Source organism: Meleagris gallopavo, chromosome 13 (assembly GCF_000146605.3).
Source record: "Meleagris gallopavo isolate NT-WF06-2002-E0010 breed Aviagen turkey brand Nicholas breeding stock chromosome 13, Turkey_5.1, whole genome shotgun sequence".
Classification (NCBI taxonomy): domain Eukaryota; kingdom Metazoa; phylum Chordata; class Aves; order Galliformes; family Phasianidae; genus Meleagris; species Meleagris gallopavo.
This window is the reverse complement of record NC_015023.2, coordinates 11,206,947-11,228,956: the sequence shown is the minus strand read 5'-3', so window position 1 is coordinate 11,228,956 and position 22,010 is coordinate 11,206,947. Positions and strand designations below refer to the sequence as shown.

General features: G+C 51.1%; 1 protein-coding gene across 1 annotated transcript in view; it reads left to right on the top strand.

Moving 5' to 3' along the window:
- HYDIN (HYDIN axonemal central pair apparatus protein) overlaps positions 1-22,010 on the top strand; it is a 105,112-nt gene that overhangs the window by 52,163 nt on the left and 30,939 nt on the right. The window contains exons 19-35 of the mRNA XM_019619791.2: positions 2,160-2,398; positions 3,993-4,230; positions 5,708-5,851; positions 6,943-7,086; positions 7,750-8,063; positions 13,219-13,411; positions 15,209-15,343; positions 16,080-16,289; positions 17,055-17,180; positions 17,530-17,707; positions 18,170-18,300; positions 18,623-18,756; positions 19,367-19,503; positions 20,202-20,329; positions 20,415-20,606; positions 21,056-21,205; positions 21,685-21,924. Of these exons, the coding sequence (XP_019475336.1) occupies positions 2,160-2,398; positions 3,993-4,230; positions 5,708-5,851; positions 6,943-7,086; positions 7,750-8,063; positions 13,219-13,411; positions 15,209-15,343; positions 16,080-16,289; positions 17,055-17,180; positions 17,530-17,707; positions 18,170-18,300; positions 18,623-18,756; positions 19,367-19,503; positions 20,202-20,329; positions 20,415-20,606; positions 21,056-21,205; positions 21,685-21,924 (3,033 nt within the window). The remainder of the gene's footprint in view (positions 1-2,159; positions 2,399-3,992; positions 4,231-5,707; positions 5,852-6,942; positions 7,087-7,749; positions 8,064-13,218; positions 13,412-15,208; positions 15,344-16,079; positions 16,290-17,054; positions 17,181-17,529; positions 17,708-18,169; positions 18,301-18,622; positions 18,757-19,366; positions 19,504-20,201; positions 20,330-20,414; positions 20,607-21,055; positions 21,206-21,684; positions 21,925-22,010) is intronic.

Below are 22,010 nucleotides of genomic sequence, written 5' to 3'. Positions count from 1 at the left end.
AACGAAATTAAAGAAGTGGAGAAGTCTTCAAGGCAATTACGCTCCTACAAGCAAGAGTGACTCAGCTGCATGCTTTTCCCAGAGGACAGGGGTTGGTTATTAAATGTTCTGCTTGGCAGCCAGCAGCCAGGCTGAGGCTGTGTCCTGCCTGGCGAGCCTCAAGGCTGAGTGCTGGTGGAGTGAGCTGGGACAGGGGGAGCAGATGGAGGCAAGCAGCTGAACCAAGTGTGAGAAATCAGGCTCTGTTGTCAGTGGCAGCAAGTCCCACACATCAGTTTTGATTTATTTTTTTTTCAAGTTTATCGTAGAACATCCCCTTGGTGGTGCACTGGGTCTGAAGCTGGACCCAAGCGGACCGCCTGCCATCTCTTTGCTGCCCTTTGCAGAGTTGGTGCAAAGCTGGAGGATTTCTGGCTGCTGGGGGTTTTTCCTGGTGCTTTTGCTGGAAGATGGTGTTGCTGTAGTGCCAGGAGCCTGGCTGTCCATTGGAATTGGTTGCCCCTTCAGTTCCTGGACATCAGACATCTCCAAGCAGTCAGAACCCATGCAGAATCACAGAGTCATAAGGTTGGAAAAGACCACTCAGATCACCAGGTCCAAGCCAAGCCCAGCCCACCCCAACCACACTCACTAACCATGACCCTCCATGCCACATCCCCGTGGTTCTCGGGCACCTCCAGAGATGGGCACTCCACCACTTCCCTGTTCCAGTGCCTGACCAGATCTTTGCAGTCAACAGCAACTGTTCTGCAGCATCACAACTCTGCCTGGCAGAGATCCCAGGTAAAGCATCAGCCTGTCCCTGCTCAGCTGACTAGTCTTAAATGCTGCTTGGGAAGGAGGACAGCTGCATTCTGACTACTGAGTTCTGCTTCCCCTTGGACTTGTGCAAGGCCAGACGGACCAGAACCCTTAATTAACTGGCTGTTAGTAGTGTGGTGGTTCCCCCGTTGTTTCTTGAGAGCTGCCATCTATCTCCCATACTCACTGGTGCTGATTGCAGACAGATTTTGGCAGCTCTTACTCTCAATGGAAGTCTGTCCTGTGAGGAGCTAATGATCTCGGTGCTAAGTGTCTTGATTAAATGATTGATCCTAACCCTTGCTTAGCACTCAGGAACTCTGATGTCCAATAGTGCAAACTCCTACAGGGACAAAAATAGCCACTATCTTTTTCAATTCAGTGCATTACTGCGATTGCATCATTTCCCAGAGCACTTAGGGAAAAGCAAGAAGCAGGGATGTTATCAGAAGCGAGACCTTAGACTGGGGATTCCTATAGATGGAATATATGGGGCCACTCACTTGCAGCTCCTAGAGCCCTGGAGCTCCAAGGGATTTCTGCTTCATGGGGGAAATTTGGATGGTGTGGGCAGGAGCTGTCCTGCAAACCCACGTGGAGGTGGCCCAGCACAACCTGTTGGTCCTGGTGGGTCTCCTGCTGGGTGCTGCCCCTCGCATCCAAGCTGTAATGCAGGAATGAAGGCATGCTGCAAATCCTCCTCCACCTGAGGAGCGCAGCGGGTCTGCACTGGGAATTCAGAGCCTGTCTCCATCCAGACAACCTATCACTATTCCTCAGCAATAGTTTCTTGGGCACAATTTACTGCCCGACTTGCTGCCAGGCTTTGATAAATGAGCTTTGTCATGTAGCAAACTTGCAGATTCACCTCTGGAGCAGAGCTATCAGGTCTCCTTTTCAAGCGAGCTACCCTGTGTCAGCACAAATCAGAGGAAAAGCTGTATCTTAACGTCAGCGAAGATCTCACACCCGCTGGTTGGTTTGGACATGTTCTTTGGCTGGTGGCAGCGCAGTGGCAAGGGCTGTGGGGGCAGGAAGGGGATTCATGGTGTCATCCACGTGAGGGTGGAACTGGCTGCCCAGGGAAGCTGTGGGTGCTCCATCCCTGGAGGCATTCAGGGCCAGGTTGTTTGGCATCCCTTGGATTGGTCAAAATTGGGTTGGTGAAGGGGGGTCCTCTACCAGAGAGGTAAAATACAAGTTGCACAAACCCCTGCATAATTGGTTTTTCCAGACAGCATAGCTTAGATTTTGTGAAATTTACTGTGTCTTTTCCCCTCGTATCTTCAGCCTTCCTTTTCCCTGCACTCACAAATCTCCTTTGCTCCCACCCTGAGTTGATCCTGCTCCTCTTGCAGGATGGCAAAGATTCACGCTGGAGGGTTGAACCCCATCAAGGCATCATCCCTCCCGAGACCGAGGTGTCGGTGTCTGTCATAGCCAACCTGGACGACACCAAGAAATTCCAGGACATCGTGAACCTCTTCATAGAGAACAGCAGCACCTACGTGATCCCTGTCCGGGCTGTTGGCATCGGCACCACCATCGTCACCGATAAACCCTTTGCACCAGAGCTCAACTTGGGACCGCACTTCAGGTAGGGGCTCAGGGGTTCAGGATGCGTTGCGGTCCTTCAGGTCAGTCCTTCCTCTTGAGGTCCCAGCGGTGTTTCATTGGTAGGAATTCCTCTAGAAATGCCTTATAGCCTCTTGAAAGGCATAAAGCGCTCGCCCTCAAAAGCAACCACAATGGAAACCAGTTGCTAACTTGTCGCTGAATTGCCCCTAGTTATAATGCATTTATTTCCTCACTTTGTCAAATAGAGATCTGGAGCAAAACAGCAGGTCCTGGAAGCCTCTGGCTGAAAAACACTACATTACCAATATAAACATATTTCCCTTTGCAATAATGTTGCTTGCTTTTTCACTCAGTGTGGAGTATTGGTTCACAACAGCGTAAAACCTGGTGGTAGCTTGTTAGCAACTCCTTGACAAAATTAATGATGCTGTTTTATTTCCCCTCTGCCCGGCAGTGCTGGAGGAGCAGTAGAATTTCTTTGCCCTTGATCAGCTCACTTGTCTTTCCCTGCTGAGCTTCTCGTTATTAGGTGCAGTTTTCCCTTGCTTCTCCTGCCTGTATTTTTGTATTTGTTATTATTTTTCCTGCCATCTTTTCCATCACAGCTGTGGAATCTCAAGGCATGGGATGGTGGCTGAGGACAGGTATGTCCCATGGGCATGGGGGACACGTTCTATGACCAGCCCTGAAAGCAAGAGGAGGAAAAGCCTGCTGATATTGGGCAGGATAAATTAATTGTTAGTTGAAAGGGCTCATCTCGAAGCGGGGGTTCTGTGTCTTACAAGCAGGGGAGGAAGGCAGGTCCTTACAAAGAGCCCAGGCACCAGCTGAGCTTCTCAGGGCTGTGGTCATGCATCTGGCACGACTGCTCTGAGTTCTCCATGAGACACAGCATCTCATGCTGAGTTCTTACACAGCAAACACTTCTGCAGTCTGTTTCAAAGACTCATTGCCTTCTGTGTTTGTATTTAGTTCCTTAGGGTGGACACATGTTTTGTGCTGGTTTTGAACTTTTCCTGGAACCATTCATTCCCTGGCCAAGCTGAGATTTATAATGGGTAAAATAGTTACTCCAGCCTTGCCCGCAGTTAGTGTTTCTTTACACGAAAGAATCAATTTCCATTAAATGCTCATTTAGGTTTATGTCTCGCTCTAGTTAGTTACCCCCTGCTGGTCCCCTCTGCAGACAGACTGGCTCTCGCTGCTGTGCTCATACCAGGAGAACTTCCATTGATCCCGTGTACCCATGTCCCACTTATCATCCCAAAACACAGGACACAGGATGGTGATCTGTTGGGGGCAGCAAGAGATGCTGGGGGAAGCACCTTGGAAAAATACAGTGAGTGTGGAGCCCCGAAGTTAGTGGGCATGGTGGTGATGGGTCAGTGTTTGAACTAGATGAGCTTAGTGGTCTTTTCCTTAATGAGCTTAGTGGTCTCTTCCTTAATGATTCATGAAAACTGTTTCTCTCACACAGACAAATGTTGCACGCTGATAAACTTGGGACAGCCATGGTCTGGCTTCTGCTGTAGCCAGCAGAGTGCTGAAGTTGGGTGACTACTGGGAAATCCCAGCTTCCCTGACACTTCCCATCTTCTCTACTTCTCTTCCAGCCTGAGTCCCTGCTCTTATCGCTTCACGATCACGAACAAGGGAAGGCGCACCCACCTGCTCTACTGGACCACAGAAGGCTTCACCACGCTCCGCCAGCGCGATCGCCTCCCAGCCGTGGGTGACACCAAGGACAGCCCCCCCCAGGGCCCCGTGTTCAGGCTTCGGCCACTGAGGTTGGAGCTGCTGCCGGGCAGGACGATGGAGATGATGCTGGAAGGCTTCTCCAGCACTCCAAGGGTAAGGTTGGGTTTGGGGCTGAGCCCTTCCCATCGGGTTACATCTATGGGGTTGACCTCGGAGTCCCTTGGCTCTTACTGGAGAAAATGAGCATTTGCCTTCAAAAAGTGTTTAAATGCCACAAGTTACCATGGCAGCACCGGTTGCTTTCCTTGCTGGCCACCATCAGTTGCTAAGGCTTTTCTTGTTTCTATAGCTACCATAAAGCCATCTTGCTGATATCAAAATATGGGCTACTTTAGGGGGCAAACAGCAGGTGATAAGGTGATAAGGCGATAAAGCATCCCATGCTGAGGCGGAAGGGAAGGACAGAGAAAAGAATTAAGCTCAGAGAGATTAGGAAGTAAGAAAATAATAATTAAACAACAACACACAAGAAAGACAAGGTGATATATCTGGGGGAGGCATCCACAACACCTGCGGGAGGGGGCAGCGTCTGGGAGCAGCAGCATTTTTCCTCCTTGCACAAACACAGGCACAGGGCTTGTCTGGCATCGAGCTGCAGAGGAGAAAAATGAACACAGCGTGTGTCAGCCCTGGTGATCACAGGAGGACGTTCTCAGTGTGGGAAACTGCTCCCAGGGATCGTTACCATTGACAGCTGGGGCTTGTGTCAATATTTCCACACCAGCCCTGCTGTCCCAAGGGCAGTTGGTCTGCCAGTAAGGCTGTGCACCCGTGAGCTGCAGCTTGAGGTGTTAGTGGGATCACTGCATGGGCCCCTTTTGCCAGGGGAAACCCAATTCAGAGGACTGCAGAGTGGCTCGGGTTGGAAGGGAATTGTGCAGGGAAGCAGCCAGTGAGCGGGAGTGAATCTGCACCTTGCCCCCAGTGATAGCAGTTTTGAAAGGTGTTTGAGAGTGGTAGTGGAGGAAGATGTGGCAACTCACGTGGTGGGACTCTCCAGGCATTTGCAGTTGCAGTTCTGAACTCTAGGAGATTGCTGGAGAGAGGGAAAAGGAATCAGGGAGGAAATACAAAGACCAGGGCAGTGGAGAGGGTGTTGTGCTGGTCTAGTTGTTGGCAGCCCTGCACATAGCAGGGGGGGAGTTGAAACTAGATGATGATTATGGTTCTTTTCAGCCCAGGCCATTCTATGATTCTATGAAAGCTGAATATGGATCTGTGAGCTCGGTTGGGGCTCCTGGGGCTCTACTGCCAAGCCCCTGGGAAGGCTCTTGCCTTGCTTGTGTGGGACTGCAATGGGGCAAAAGGGGGATGTGGAGAAGTGATACCACAAGAGGAACCAGGAGAAGTTGGGGTGTAAGAGCACTTAGCTTGGGCAGAGAGCTGCCACCTGAGATGCCCTGTTACATGGGTTTCTCCTTTGTATCCTTTCCTCTAAGCTTCCAAGGGAAGGCTTGTTGGCTTTGGACCCTCTTTTCCCTTAATGTAGTTATTTTTGTAGTGATGTCCTACTGCTTTCTATAAAGGTTATGCTCAGCAATGGGGCACATAGGAGACTGTGGCATTGCAGGTGGTGACGGAGCGGCTGCTGTGCCATGCCATCATAGGCAGCAAGGCAGGGAAGACCCAGATCATGCAGGTGGACGTCACATGCGAGTTCATTGCCCCTGTCCTGCAGCTCTCCTCCAGGGAAATCACTTTCCGTGTGGAGAAGGTAAGTGGCTGGGTTGTGTCCTCATGCTCAGTTGTGGGGCTGCTGACCTAAAGCCTTCAGGATGCAAAGTTAAGTCTTCTCCAAGTCCACGGAGCTTTGGTTATTGGCTTGAACAGGACCATTCCTTGCTTCTTCACCCACGTAGTGCTGGGATTACAGCTCCCTGTCAGAAGCAGGCTGGGGCCACTTCTAGAGAGGCATTGGTTTCTGTACTCAGTGTAGAGGAGGGTTCTGAGGATCCCCCGTGGCACACTGAAGTCTGAACACCAGTCCTGTAGGGAGGCTGAGAAAACTGAGAGTGCTGTCAGCAGCTCAGATTGATGAGGAAAAGCTGTCATGCTCTCTTGTCTCTCTGCCACTCTCTCTGCTGTTGGTAGAGATGTTGGCTCTTTGCATTTCCCCATCCCCTCCTTCAAAGAAGCCACAGACGTCCTTCAGTTGCACTGACGATAACAGCAATGCAAAGCAGGTGCCCTTTGGTCTGTTAACTCCTGCCTCCTGCATCATCTTTCCGTCTCCCACAGGGTGTCTGAAAAAGAGAAAATAGTTCATTATTTATTGTCGGTGTTTCCAGGTCTCTTTTCCAGCTCCCTGGCTCTCAGCATAGCCCACGATCCTGCGAGCAGCTCAGATTTAATGAGAAGCTTTTCTCTCCTCCCTGGTGCCCACGCTCTGCTCAATGTGTGCTCTCCCATTTATTGAGCACGATGGCATGGCAGATGGCTGAGAGCAATGCGTGTAGAGCTTGTTTCCCAAACACTAACTTACACAAGTGGAAATGAGCCTTGCACCTCTCATCCCAAAGCTGGAGTTGTATGATGTGGATTTGCTTTGTTTTGGCCTTGTAGAAGCAGCTGCCTCCTCTTGGGTCCCGTTGCTCCCTCTGTAGGAGAGTGATGTCTCCAGTCCCCTGCAGGATGCTGTGGCTTCTGAAAAAGTGCTTGATGAACTTTGAAAAAATCTTTCTAAAAGAGCGAAAGGCAATTAGGGTGGTCAATAGAGAGATCTGCAATTCAGAGGTTGAAAAACGTGCAATGCAGCAGAAAGGGAAGAGAGCCTTTTTCTCCATTTGTTGTCTCCTGTCTCTGTAGCAACCCAGTGATGTCCTAACTGCTCAGCACAAACCTCTGCACTTGAAGAACATCTCCTCCCTGCCGCTCAGTGTGGTGCTGCTTGTGGAGCAGCCCTTCTCGCTCTGCAATGTGGAGCAGCAGCCTCTCTCCATGGACACCCAGGTGAGCAGCTCGGACTTCGTGGTGCAGCTTCAAGAGTTGGAGATGTTTGGGCTTTGGGTCAGCAGCAGCCTGGCCTGAGCTAAACCACATTTTAATTGAGCTGCTGAAAGAAACAAGCTGCCTTTCTAATGGGTAAATTTGGATTTTCCCTCTCTGCTGCAAGCCTGAGGCTGCAATACCATTACCCATGTTCTGAGTGTAAGAATGAAGGAACTCTTCAGGAGTCAGGGCTTACCATAGGGCTGATGTGGTTATGTTTTTGGCATGTAGCTTTCTCAGGTCCAGGATTCAGCAGACCAGTTTTTTCTCTTGTATGGAGCAGAAATGTAAGCCTGAGATAGTCCCGTATGGGTGTTGGGGGTGCTTGCGGGCAGACACACCATAAAGAAAATGAGGGATACACTGAGAAACTCACGTTGGCATCCCACCTGGAACACCACATATTCACATACTTCATGCCACCAGACATGGAACTTCATCGCACTGCTGATTAACACAGAATCATAGAATGGCTTGGGTTGGAAGGGACCGCAAAGACCACCTGGTTCCACCACATGGTTCCACCCCCTGCCATGGGCAGGGTTGCCAACTGCTGGATTAAGCACTAGGTCAGGTTGGCCAAGGCCCCATCCAGCCTGACCTTAGCATCTCATCTCCTTGTAGCCACTAAAGCTGAAGACTGGGGAGGAACTTCACCTCTCCATCAGATTTAACCCCGCTTACGAAGAGGGTTTGAACATCCGGGTGGCAGAGCGGGCTCTGAAAATACAATTTCTTGAGCACCCTCTTGAGGAGCACATTGCCGTTCGGGGAGAAGTCTACTTCCCAAATCTTCACGTGGAGACCACAGCCGTGGACTTTGGCTGCATCTTGAATGACACCGAGGACGTGCGTCACGTTGAGATGACCAACTGCAGCCCGCTGCTCGTGCGGTACAGCTGGTCGTTCCTGGCAGGCAGCCGTGTGAGCCAGATGAGGTACGTGCCTTGCCCTTTTCTCCTTCCTCGTGTCCTATCTGTAATTTGCAGAGCCCAAGGCTGTCTACTTGCCATCTGACAAATTGCTTTCAGCTCTCCCATCTGGAAATGTCACCTACTGGTCAGGGTGAGCGCTCAGGGAAGAGGTGACCTGCACCAGTCTGAGGCTGGGAGGGACACGGCGTGTCCTACAGCTGCAACGGGAGGCTGTAGGAGCCTACAACACTTCAACCTTAGTCCATAGCCCAGAATCTCACTTCTTACCTCTGAGTCGTAAAGTCGTTAAGGTTGTAAAAGACCAACATCAAGTCCAACTGTTCTTCCAGGCTGGATGTGGCTCTGGGCAGCCTGGTCTGGTGGTTGGCAACCCTGCAGATAGCAGGGGGGTTGAAACTAGATGGTCACTGTGGTCCTTTTCAACCCAGGCCATTCCATGATTCTATGATTCTATGACCTACCACCTATATTGCCCACTAAACCAGTGTCCCCAGGGAGCTCCCCGTGGATTCCAGTCCCAAAAGCCATCTTGCAGTCATGCTGAAGCACATCTACAAGCACATTTCCAGCTGTTCTTCCTGCTGTGGCCTCTCCGCATAGTACAAAAGTCTAGTCTGGATGGTTTTAATTACAGCAGCAAATGGTTTTTCCATAATGCCCTAGGAAAGTTAACCACTGTGCATTGAAGTGCTCTTCTAAATAATACAGATCATCAATAAGCAGCTTTGTTTGGAGAATTGGATCTGGTTCACAGCAGGAGACCTGCTGGGGACTGGAAATTAGCTGTGGCTGTGTGGAGGGCTCAGGGGAGGATTTGGGCTCTGGGCAGCCCATTCTCAGCTGGGTCTGAGCAAGTAACAGCAGACCTTCTTGATGCATGGCACCTTCAGGAATGGGCCCTAAAGGTTTTCCAGTCATGCAGGGGGAGGTAGGCAGGCAGGAGGGGAGCAGGGCTGTAATCGTTGCTTGGAGGCCGCTGTCATCTCCTGGTAAATTAGATTAGGGTTTAATTACAAGCTAAAGGGAGAATCTAATTTTGATGATAGAACAATGCTTATATTTTATAATAACAGAGAAACAAGCACATTACACCAAAGCCTGTGTGGAATTAATTTCCTCTGGGGCCACTTGTTGGCCGGTTGCCTGTTTATCTTTACTCTTATTATTTAGAACCTCTTTGAGTTTTTGGAAATATGAGAGATGAGTTGTTTTTTTCAGCTTTTAATCACCCTGTCCCCACATAAATTGGCTTTGCTGGACCTGAGCCCGCAGGCAGTGGTTCTTGCAGAGGATGCTGAGTCACCCAGCTCCACTGGCTGGGCAGCACCAAGCAATTCCAGCACTGGGCAGCATGGCAGCCTGTGCTCCATTGGTCTTGGGTGTAGACCCTGTGCTGGCTTGTTAGTGAGGAGGATGTTACGACAGCTCCCATTTCTGCTCTGCATCTTAATTAAGCATTAATATACTCTCCCCGGGTCCCTCAGCAGACACCATGTGATTCTCTGTGGCAGAGCTGGAAATGAAGACAGTCTCCAAGCTATTAACACCTCAAATTGCTCATTAAGAGCCCAGCAGAAGGGCAGCATGTCAGATATTATTTCTGGTCCGCATTAAGCACTGTTGGTATTCTAAATTATCGGATCAAACTAACTCAGCCTGACATGGGGAGAATCAAACATCGGGTCCCATGAAGGCGAGATTGATGGAATTTAACCATCCATCCATCTGACCTTGCTGGAGCCCATCATCAGAGGCTCCCAGCATCAATCAGACACACATTTATTTTGACCAGGAGATAAAAATGTTGTTTCTCTGTCTGGACAAGACTGTGCCTAGATTATTTTTTTCCCCTTCTAACTGTTGAATGCATTATTTTCCTCCTCCACACTCTTTAGTTCCTCAAGCAGAGCAATCATGTCACCCAGCCCAAGCATTGCTGTGGTTGGACATGCCCAGGTCACGCCAACCGTGCTTCTTTTCCAACACTGCTGAGCCGTGAATCTCTCGTGGTTCCTCCTCCCCTAAAATACGGAGCAGGGACAGGCTGAGATCAGTTTCTCCCCCTCCCTTGCACCTCTGATAACTCCAAGCTGAGTTAAGTACTGCACTGCATTGTTTTCTGCTGCATTGGGATCAATTTCCAGAACGACCCAGCAGGAGGCAGAGCCAAATTCAAACACCACATTTCTTGTCTTTAAGATTTCTTATCCTTAAGGTTTCTTCCACGAGGACTGACTTGTGCCCCTTTCCAAGGGAAGAACGTCGTGGCTCCTCGGTGTGACTTGAGATTTCCATCAAAAAGGAAAGCATTGCATCTGCAGATTGTACAAGGTGTTTCTAGAATAACCAGAAACATCTGTAACAAACGCATCCTTCCTGCTACTGCCTAAGGCTCAGCACTATGGTCAGCTGTTCTCCAAAGTTTTCTTCTTTATGGGAACAAGCAGCAATGCATGGCTCCTTCTGGGCACTGCTGTCCTGCATGACCCCTTTGTCCCTGTCCCTGTTTGAGACCCAGGTACACAAACCTTCCTGGGAGGCAGCTAGCATGCTCCATGTGGTCCATGCTCCAGGGCAAACCATCTGCACAGCTGTGGCATCTATTAAACCCGCTTTCTGCCTTGATCTGATGCCTTTGCAGTGGGAACTTCATGGCTACAAACCCAGAGCAATGCATCACCAGCAAATCCTTAGTGGAAGGGGCTTGTTGAGTTGGGAAGTGTCTCTCTCTTTTCTACCTAGGATTTTTTCTGCTGATTTACTTTGAACAAACAAGGAGTCTTTCTCCTCCCAAGTGGGTCTTCTGTGGCATTAATAATTTCTTGTTCCTCTGCCCTCCCTCCTGCCACATCCCCCGGCAGGCTGCACTGCAGGGACCCTGCCAGCCAGGTCCCTGCCTCGTTACTGACAAAAACAATCTCTTGTTGTACTTGATGGGGCCTTTGTTTGTGGTGGTTTTATAACAAGGAAGAAATGGAAAATAGAGACAATGAAAAACAGTGCAAGGCAAAAATCTGACAGCAGCGCTCTGTCAGCTGCCAGAGGAGAGAGGTAGCAAAAAGTTACATCTGAAATGGACGCGTTTGTCGTGCCCTAGTGCTGGGGAGTCTCACATGAGGGCCAGGAGTGTGCACACCTTTCTCCCCAGTGTTGTCATGGGCCTGCTGTGTCTCAGAGAGCTTACAGGCCCCCTGGGGCAGCAGATCTGGGGCTTTGGTAGCTCCAAGGTAACTGCTTCTCCATTGCCCCATGGTCTTGGGTCTTTTCAGTTTGGAGAGCTGCAATTCTTGCTTGGGATGCAAGCCAGCTCTCGGGAGGCTCTGAGCTCAGGGGCAGAGATGATGAAGAGATGAAACGAGGAAAACTTGGGATTTCTGAGGGTCAGGTTGGATATTAGGAACAATTTATTCTCAGAAAGAGCAGTGAGGCACTGGCACAGCTGACCAGGAAGGTAGGGAAGTCACTGTCCCTGGAGGAACCATGGAGATGTGGCACTGAGGGATGTGGTCAGTGGGCATGGTGGGAGTGGGTGGGGGTTGGGCTTTGGGATCTGAAAGGTCTTGTCCAACTTTAACGGTTCTGTGACTCTCCATGGTGGTCTGGAGAGCAGTGCCATGGCATTGGGGAACACACTGGGGTATAGCAAGTGAAGGCTATTTGCAGTGCAGTCACCTGGAACTGAAAGAAGAGTGGTGCTTTATGGGTTGACCTCCTCCAGAAGCATCTTCCACATCTCTCTGTGCCCATGGGCAGGGTGAGAAGTGCAGGTGCTCATGGTGCCTGGCCCTGCCCCAGCCACTGGTGGTTGGGGATCTGTCAGATCCCATGGAAATGCTCTGAGAGAGGCAGAAGCTGTGGCAAGAGGAGCTTTCAAGACCCTCTCTGATTTTTCTGATGGAAAGTGATGGGTCAATTGAGGTTTCAGGTGATTTCACATGCAGGAGGTGAATGTGGGAGCAGCATCCTGCAGTCTATGGGGCCGGGTCTCCTCTCTTGCTGCTCCAGTGCCCCGTGAGGAGGAGGAATGCTTGTTCTCAAAGCAGAGACTGCTTGGGTCCAGCCAGCTGCAGTGGCGAGATGCAGTTTGGGTGACCGTCCTGGTGCTGATGGCTCTTGCTCAGCCTGCATCGTCACATCGGGTTGGCAGCAGCAGCGTGATTTCTAGCTCCTCTATTTTGGGAGGAGGGTGTGGGAAGCAGTGTGAAGCTGTGTCCCCAGCAGGCTCACAGACAGCCTTATTTCTGGCATCTCAGAGCTGGGGATGGCAGGGCCTCCTCCCTCCCTCCCCAGTGGCCATCCAACTGCACTCCCATCCCCACTCTTCACTCCCTGGAGGTTTGAGCTGCACACGCAGTGGGAGACCCTGAATGGTGGCAGGCAGCTGGGGTTGGGTGAGATGGACCCTGTGTTCATCTCCCCCTTCCTGCTGCTTTCCTAAGACCTCACCTTGGGGTCCCTTGCTGGGACTTCATGTCCCAGCAAGCAGAAGCATGGCAGCTCTTTTTGACCCGTTGGCTTGTGGGGATTCCTTCCCTTTCGTCTTGCACTTATTGCTCCCATTTCCAGGCTTTCCCCCTGGAAGTGGTCCCTGGCTGCCTTGCAGCAGTACTCGATGATCACATCAACTCCTGGAGTCCCAGAGAGCTTCTACTTCAGCATGAGAAATATTGCTGTTGTCGAGGCGCCGCGAAGTTGCCTCAAACCATTCTGTAGAACCACGGGTAATTTAATAAATGGTTATGGATTTTCCATCTCAGGGCTTTGCCTCTCCTCAGGAGTTATTAACCCCGTAGTATTTATCTCAAGCAGCTCCAAGCTGTGGTTATTTTCCCTTGCTAGGGTGGATGTTGGCTGGAGGGCTTGCTGAGCCATGAGTACCCACTAGGGAGTGTATTGATAAGGGCAGGCACCAAATTCCCAGCTAGGAGTGAAGCACCCAAGGCTGCTGCAAAAGCCTATTCTTAGCCCTTGGTTAAAAACAGCCAAGGCCTCCTTCTCCCAAAGTACTTAGCACTGCTGTTTGGTTCTGTCCTCATTCCAGGCACAGAGCTGAGCCTATTCCCAGTGGCTTCCATCAGCCTCATCCTGCTGAACAGCTCATCCATCCCATGCAGGATTCCCACGGCAGGTCCCTGTTCAGATGTATTCTCTGTTCTAGATTCAGTCCTCCAGTACCTAAATATTTCATCAAACCCCAACCAAAGAAAGAAGAGGGGGCCCCGATGGAGCCCTTGGCATCAACAGGCAGCAGCAGCCATGATATGGACGTGAAGGAGCCGGACCAAGCAGTGGGAGCAGCAGGAGAACCTGCCCCAGAGCCAGCAGATGCAGATGGACCCCTGGAGACACAGGTAGAGTCTCCTGTAGACCTCCTGCTTGGATGTTGCGTTGACAGCCACAGAGCAGATGGGGCATCCCAACAAGAGGTTGCAGACAGTCTGCTGTCACCCGGCTTTGGGAATGGCTTTGCTGACTGTTGGTGTGCTTTGAAGGTTGATCCCGGTGGTGGTGGGGTCAGGAAATGCCAAAATGAGCATGAAGTTCAAGGAGAAGGGCTGCACCTGCTTGCATCCTAGTAGCAGCTGTGTTAATGCTGTGAGTCCACGTGTTTTTTCTTAGCCAGAAGCAACGATACCCTGTGGCTGCACAGAACAGTGTGGCTAAATGCTGAGTTAGAAGCATGCAGTCTTTTTGATTTCCTGCTTTGTTGTCATGTATACACAAGTAAACCAGGGAAATTCAAGTGGATGTGCCTAAGCAGGATCCAAAACTGCCTCAAATCTGTACTGCAGTTTGATTTTCTGCTCACGTTGCTGTATTTAGGCAGTATCTGTATAGCCTTTCTGGGGAGAAGGGAGATTGTAAGCTTAGAAGAGTCTGGCTAGCATCTTTTGGAATGCATGCTTTGCTTGTTTTGGAAATGCAGATATGACAAAATGGTGTTGAAACCAGGACGTGTATGTGTAGTGCAGAAAGACTTTGAGGATGGTGGGTTTGGAGAGGTTCTGTTGGGGCTGGAAGGGAATTAATCCCCTTGTAGCTCCTTTTGTAGGGTAGGAAGGAGGATGGGGAGCTGTGCTTGGAGTCTTGGGGTCCTACATTGCTGAAGTGAGTAGTGGTTGTTAGCTGAAAGCTCTGTAACTGCTTGTTGGCCAAAGAATAAACTATATAAGGCCAAAAAGCCTTTTTGAAGAGTGCTGAAGATGGCCAAGTTTTGCCATTTCTTCCTAAGAAGAAAAGGGAATGTGAGAAAACTCAGCCTTCCCCTGTATTTTATCTGTTGGGGGAGATGGAGCCTCTAATTGGGTCTAAGGATGTCCCCTAAATACTCTTGCAGCTACTATTGAAGTCAAGACTGCAGCACAAAACACTTCTTCTAATTAAGAAGAAGCACATATTCCTCAACTCCAAGAGCAATTACAAAGCCTTCCTGTATAAATAGGGATCAAAACCCCAAGGACAAGTTCTCTTCTTTTGAGGGCACTTTTGAGGTTAAATACCACTGAAGCAGCATCTCAGCTGCCTTGGCCAGGATGGAGCCATTCAAAAGGATCACTCCAGTGGAGATCTTCAGCTCTCTGGCAGTGGGGAGCAGATGAGATGAAACCTAAGCAGCACTTGAAGGTCTGCCAGTCACTTCCCAAGTCTTTATTTTTCAGTTTTTGATATTCTTCTCTTGTAGCTGGGTCCCTTTTTTAGGCATGGAGACCCTCACCTGTCCAGTTTTGGGGCATCAGTTGTGGATGGGCCACATTTGAACTGATGGCAGGGACATTCCATGTTTGATTGGTGCCTGGGTTCTATCTCGGCTGTGTCAGGGTTCTTCCTTATCCACTGAGATAATCATAGGGGGTTGTCACTGTTGGTTCACAGAATACCCCAAGTTGGAAGGGACCCATAAGGATCATGGAGTCCAACTCCTGGCTCTGTGATCTGTGTGGATCCCTTTCAACTCAGGATATTCTATGATTCTTCAATAAAGAAGAGCCCATGCAGGTGGGATGTGGATGTGGCAGCAGATGGAATCACAGAGTAATAGAATATCCTAAGTTGGAAGGGACTCACAAGGATCATCGAGTCCAGCTCCTGAGATTGGTCTCCCCCCGAGCAGCCAGCTCCTGCTGCAGCTCCTAGTGCTCTTTTTCCAGCTGCTACCACCTGCTGTCAAGGAACTGGAGAGTGCTGTAGAGATGGTGAGTGCTGCAGAGACTCAGAGCCTGGTGGAGACCAAGGAATCCATGGAGTTTGTGGAGAACAAGCCCCTTGCCTTGGGTGTGGAGGAGGTAAGAGCTATCTCCTTGGTCTGACTTCCACATTTTCAGTGCAGCAAGCAGTTGCCTGGCCCCTGCACATGCTGGTGGCCCTTGGAGCTGCTCGGTGGCCTTGCATCCCTCCAAGCACAGCATTGTGCAGTGCTGATGAAGCAACCAGCACTAGGAAAGGCCATGCAGGACGTGTGGTAGGGCTGAGCAAGGACCACACCTGTGGGCATTATTCACCCTGTTGGCATTAATCAAGTGGGCATTATTCATTCTCTTGGCATTAATCAAGTAGACTATAGGAAGTTTCTGCAGTGGATTTTGCTGCAGCATTTTAAGAGAGGGCAATGTGTTGGTGCTCAGGAGTAAAAATGACAAGGAGCAATGTGGGCTGAGCTGGAGCCCTCCCCCAGCTGCAGGACTCTCAGCTCCAAGTCTTGTGCTTCTCCAAAGGCAGTTAAAGCTTCTAAAGGCATGATCTGCTGTGGAGAGAATGCACTGCTGCCAGGAGACCTCCCAAATTATGCTAATGTAATGTATTAATGAAAGCATTAATTAGTGAGTATGGGAGAAGATTTCCCCGTGGTTCCTCTGCTTTCCAGCAGAATGGCTGCAAAAGAGGTTAGGATGATTTTGTGTGTCTGAGTGCCCCTGCAGCCACGTCCTTCACTCCAAGCCAGAGCTCCAGCCTCAGCCCAGGGCTGGGTGGCTTTTCTGCGTTGACCTCGATGCTCCCTACCCCAACCTCCCCTTCCTGCAGGTTTTTGACATCTTGCCGCTACACGGCGAGCTGCAGCCAGGCGAGAGCCAGCAGGTCACCTTCACCTTCTTTGGCCACGCCAACCTGGTGGTCCACATCACGGCGCTGTGTGAGGTGCAGGGGGGTCCAACCTACGAAGTGATGCTCAGTGGGGAGGCCTCAGTCGTCAGCTACCTCCTCGATGTCACAGAGATCGACTGGGGGCTGCAGGTACCACAGTTTCTCTTGGGGCTGGTCCTCATCTTCAGCAAGGTCTAGGACTCTTCAGCAACTCTGTCGGGTGGACAGCTTTCCCTGCCCTTCCTCCAGCACCTGTGTAACACATCTTGCATCCCAGCTGTTGTTCTTATGGCCATTTCCCTTCTCCAGAGCTGGGAGTTCCTGCTCCTCAAGGTTTCTAGCACTGCTTCCTTGGGCAGAAGGGTGATGATCTGCAGAGGAACATGTCCTTAGGACATCCAGCTTCTCCAGGCTAAGACCCAAGGAGATGCTCTTTACTGCTGCTTTTGATTAAGTAACAAAATAAACTAGGGGAGAAGCTGAATTGGGCTTCCCAGTCAGTAGGTGGAGAGAATTTCCCCAGAATAACTCCTATTTTCCCTGTTTTCAACTAAAAGCCATTCAGATATTTCTAATTACATGCAGCACTGTCTCTCTTTTTGCTGCTAGCTTCACTAGTGCTTGCAGACAGATGCCCATCCAGCTATTGCAACACACATGCTACTTTGCAAGGATAAATGATGAGTGGTGGGGTGGTGACCCAGAAGTGGCCATTAGACTTTAGCACTGCAGAACAGGGCAGCTGTCCTGGTTTATCTTTGATTTTTGGTGGTATTTGGTCCTCTTGTTGTGGTTGATTTTGCACCTCTACAAGCCAGCCCTGATTCCTGTTCCTATGCCCTGCAGCTGTGGGATCCCCACATTAGCTTCGTCCCACCTTAGGAGGCTCAGTGCCCATCTTCTGTCCCTCCACAGCTGTTTAATGAAGTTGCTGAAGCAGAGCTCACCCTGCAGAACAGTGGCAAGGTGGGATTCCAGTACCAGGTGCTGAGCCCCAGCGACTGCCCTCTGCCTGGCGTGCCCCTGGTGCTGCCCAGCACGGTGAGTACAGGGCAGCACAAGCACTGAACCTTGGCCCTGTGGGACAGAGAAGGGCTGCTCTTGCCCTCTAGCTGGCTCCCTTGCCAGAAATGGGCAGCCCCGGTGCAGGTCCCTTGCTCCTGCAGAGCTTTGCGGGGCAGTGAGAGGAGCAAGGAGAGGAGCGCCTAGCATCCTACAAGGATGACACGCTGATGCCCTCTTGCTGTGAGCTTCCGAAGTCGCAGCTGAGACTTGTAGCAGCATCAGCCCTGGCACTTCTGCTTTCCCCTCTCTGCTCCTGATATCTCTCACTGTCTGTCCACCCAACTTTCTTTGGTGCCTTCCCCCTTCCTTCTCCCACTCTCTGCAGGGTTATGTTGGACCTAACCAGGAGCAGGTGCTGAAGGTCTACTACCTACCAGGAGTACCTGGAGCCTTCTGCAGGACTTTCCAGATCCAAGTGGGGCACTTGGAGCCAGAAATCATCACTCTGAAAGGGGAGGGGAGCTTTCCCAGGATCTGCTTGGATCTGCCCAGGAATATCAGAGGTGAGCTCTGCCTCTCTGTCCCCAGGAAGGTCCCCTGGTTTCCTCTGTGCTATACACCCATAGGGTGGCTGTCACCCACCTGGAGGCCTGAGAGGTGTCACACCCCAACACCCAGCCCTCCAGCAGCTTTTTGAGTCCCCTGTAAAGGGAACCCATGTGGGCTTTGCCCCAGGAAGGGCTTGCCAGCGTGCCTGCCAGCTGGAAGGATGATTGTCTATATGACCAGCAGGGCACTTGGCAAGGACAGATTAGCATCACACTGCAGGGGTGAGGTGTTCCTCTGTATGGGGGAAGATGGGTGGAAGTGAGCATCCAGATTCAGAGGAAAAGCAGCACCCGCTTGCCATAGACTGCCTGCGGAGTGCTACTGGGAGAGAACAAGGCTGGGGGAGATGGGCTTCCCAGATTACATGAGATTGGTGCTGCACTCCCACTTCTATTTTTGGATTTTTTTTCCTTCAGGAAATGAAAAATATGAGAAGATCCTCCAGGAGGCAAGAGAGAAGGTGGAGAAAGAGAGCCAGAAAGATGAAGCAGTTGTTCTTGGGGAGGCCACAGCCACTGAGACACCCGTGGATGACCTGGATACGGTGGTGAGAACATGGTTCTGTCCTGTTCGGCACGTGCCACCCTTCTGCAGTGGGGCTGGGTATGCCTTGCTGCCACCTGGGACCTTCTGCCTGTGATCATCCATCTTCTCTGTATCATCTTTGAGTTTATAGCACTTCGTGATGGAGATGCAGGGCATCGCTGGGGTGCTTGCTCACAAATTCTGTCACTTTATGTCAATTTATGGCACTTAATAGCTGAATGTAGGTGCCCCATCCCTGGAGGTGCCTGAGGTTGGGTTGGATGGAGCCCTTGGCAACCTGATCTGATAGGTGGCAACCAGCCCACTGACTTTGCTCTCCACAGTTGGACATTCGGCTGCAGATGCAAATGGAAGAGATGCTGGTAGAGGAATACGCCGTGGAGCAGCAGAAGCTCCTGCTCTCCTGTCTCCCAGAGGACTTCGTCTTTGACCAGCGAGCTCTTCGGAGGCTTCTCAGGTTGGTGGGGACTCCCTGCCTTTAGGTGCCCCAAGGGTAACAGCCAGCACCACTGCTCCTAAGATCTCCTGCAGAGCTGGGACTGGCCAGGGACCTGGGAAGGACCTGATCCAGAGGGATGCTGTCTGTGAGCAGTTGGGTGCCTTCCCATCTGCAGGGCCACCCACAAGCTTTGGGGGTGCCCAGCTCCCCACCTGTTCCATTCCAATGCAGACCATGTTGCCCATCCATCACCACGGGCAACACCCCTTCTAACTAGCTCTGAAAGAGGCTGGCCTCTTTTGTTCCAACAAATGACTGAGGAAGAAGACACTGCAAAACGGGTGGTTTGTGTTTTGCTGAGTGGGATTCCTCTGGAAAAAGACCTTCCCATGAATCTCATGGGTGTTGGTTACTGCCTCTACCAGTGTCTTTTGGAGTTGGATCAAGACCATTGGAGATCCAATGGACTACAGTGGCTTTTCATAGCAGGGGAGCTAAGATTCGTGGACTCTACAATCCGTGGACTCATATCCATGCACTTACACCGTTTAAAACTAACCTTCTTTTCCTTAAGATCTCACTGCTAGCTGAGAAATGTTTTAAAAGCTCTCCTTATTCCTACTTTCAGGGTGCAGCTGCCTGAGTACATCCTGGACTTCGGCTACGTCATTCTTGGTAACATCCATGCGCACATTGTGAAGATCACCAACACTGGGCAGCTGCCTGTGTCCTTCTGTGCAGATGGACGTGTCCTGCGTGACACAGGTAAGTGGGATGGAGGTGCTTCTCACCATTTCTGATGGTGTATGGCCCCTGGACACATGGAGGGTTTTGAGTGCTTTTTTGTACAACTTGGTTCTCCTCGGGACCCCATGTTCAGTGGTGCAGAACCCGAGTTCTTCTGGACAGAGTCCTGGCCCACCTGTGGCTGCCCAAATGCTTGGCTGCAGGTCTGAGATGGCCCAATCACCTGGGAAGCCTCTCAGCATCTCCACCTCTTGGCTACCAAGAGGTTTTGTACATTCTGTGGGCTTGCTTTGCAAACAGGGGGACCCTTTGTGGTTGAGGAATGCTTTGGTTCATCGTGTCATAACACCTCTGTTCATACTTCATGAGGAAAGAGCTTGTGAGGTCTTCTTCTTCATCAAAAGAGGCTTCCAAAACAGGCTTTGACGTAAGGGTTGTCATCCACCATGCCATGAGACGCCATGTTGAGTCACCATGAGATGAATGATGCCTCCTCCAAGTTGTGGTTCCTCCATTGAATAAGGGAACTTTAGCTGGATATCCCTTCTGAGGAGGTCACCAACCATCCTTGGGGTGCCTGGTGAAGGATTCCTTGTAAGACAGGGCAGCAAGTCTTTTCTGGAGGTGAAAGGGACTCCTTTACAGAGCAGCCACACCTGTGTGACTTTTTGGTGCGTTGGTCACTCATCTCAGCTGCTCCGTTGTCATCCTTGAAGGTTTCACTGTGGAGCTGGACCGTGTGACAAACTTGCCATACTGCGAGACCGAGACGTTCGAGGTGCGCTTCGACCCGCAGAGTGCCAACGTGCCACTGGGAGCAGCAGATGTGCTGCTGCCCATCAAGGTACCACCTTTTGTCACCCCTGTCAGGCAGGACATAGCAGCAGGACCCACCTGGGCTCTCGGCTGGACGCTCTGCTCTTCACCAGGTCACAGGAGGCCCCACGTTTCACCTCTGCCTTCGTGCCTGTGTGACTATGCCGTCCCTCTGCATCTCCAGGGACAGCCTGGAGTTCTCCACTGTCCAGTGTGGGCAGTGTCAGGAGGAAACCATCCAGCTCTACAATCAGTTCCAGGTGCCCTGTAAATGGTTCATTACCTTGAAGGAGCCTGTTAAGAAGGTAGTGTTTAGTGGGCATGGAGGGATGGGTTGATGGTTGGACTAGATGTTTGTGGAGGTCTTTTCCAAACTTAACAATTCTATGGGTTAGTGGGCATGGAGGGATGGGTTGATGGTTGGACTAGATGATCCTAGGGGTCCTAATGATCCTGTGACTTCTATGATTCTATAAAGCAGGGACAGCGCGTAGCTTATCAGTTGGTTTTCCTTGGCTTCTGTTTCCTTTTTTGCCTCCTATCAGTGCCTGAGCACTTAGGCTACTACTCATGAAGCCTTTGGAGGGTACAGGGCAAGGCTGGTTCATCTCAACCTGTTCCCTGTCTGGTGCTCTTCTTGCCTGCCATCTGCGCCCGTGCCTCCCTGTCCCCAGCCCTGTGTCTGAGACTTGCAGGAATGCTGGGTCCATCTCTACAGCCCACAGGAGCCTCACAGGTTGGTTTCTGTGCCCAGGTTGATAAACATTTGCCAGCGAGCGTGCGACGGAAGCTGCAGCAGGAGCTGAAGGCCAAGCCCTGCGTCTTCGAGGTGCTGCCCTTGGCTGGGGACCTCGCCCCAGGGCAGCGATGCAACATGCGGGTCAGGTTTACACCCACTGAAGAGGTGAGTTGAGCAGAGCTATAACGAGAGCACAGGGAGAAGGAGCACACTGCAGGCTGAGCCTTGGAAGGGCTGCTCTGGGCTCATCCTGCCAGTACAGCAGACTGATCAGATGCATTGCTGGGCACGGCAGCACAGACATCCACACCACTGTGATGCCAGTGATCCCTGTCACGTGGCCCAGGCACTTTGGGAGACAGATTGAGCCAGGAAACCTTCCCAAAACTTAGGTTACATCTGACTTGGAGCCTATTAGCATGTGGCAGTATGGACACGGATGCTTATGTGCCTGGAGTGCTCCCAGTGATGTAACAAGCTAGCTGAGATGTAACCATCTTATCTGTGGCTTTGACCAGAGTCAAACATGTTTTGACCAGAGCAGAGAGTTTCTAGCCTGTGAGAGCTCATTTGCCTCTACCTGATTCTGCTGCTTGATACAGCAGTGCCAGGGCTGTGTCTGAGCAACATAACCCTCTTTTCAGAGATCCTACAGATGCGAGCTGAAGATTAACATTTGCCAGAGCAGCCAGCCTCTGCAGCTGCAAGTCTCGGGGTGTGGGCTGGAGCCACAACTGGAGTTCGACCCCCCAGTGCTCGAGCTGGGACCTCTGCTGCCGTACAGCAGTGGGGCAGCAGGGACAGTGGTAGTGAAGAACCCATGCGAGTTCCCCATTGAGTTTTACTCACTGGAGTTTGACCAGCAGTACCTTGCTGAGGAGCAGGTGAGGAGGTCTGGTCCCCGTGCCATGGCTTCATAGTACTTCAGTTTCCTGAGGAAATGTAGGAAGTCCCCAAGGCAAGATCTGGT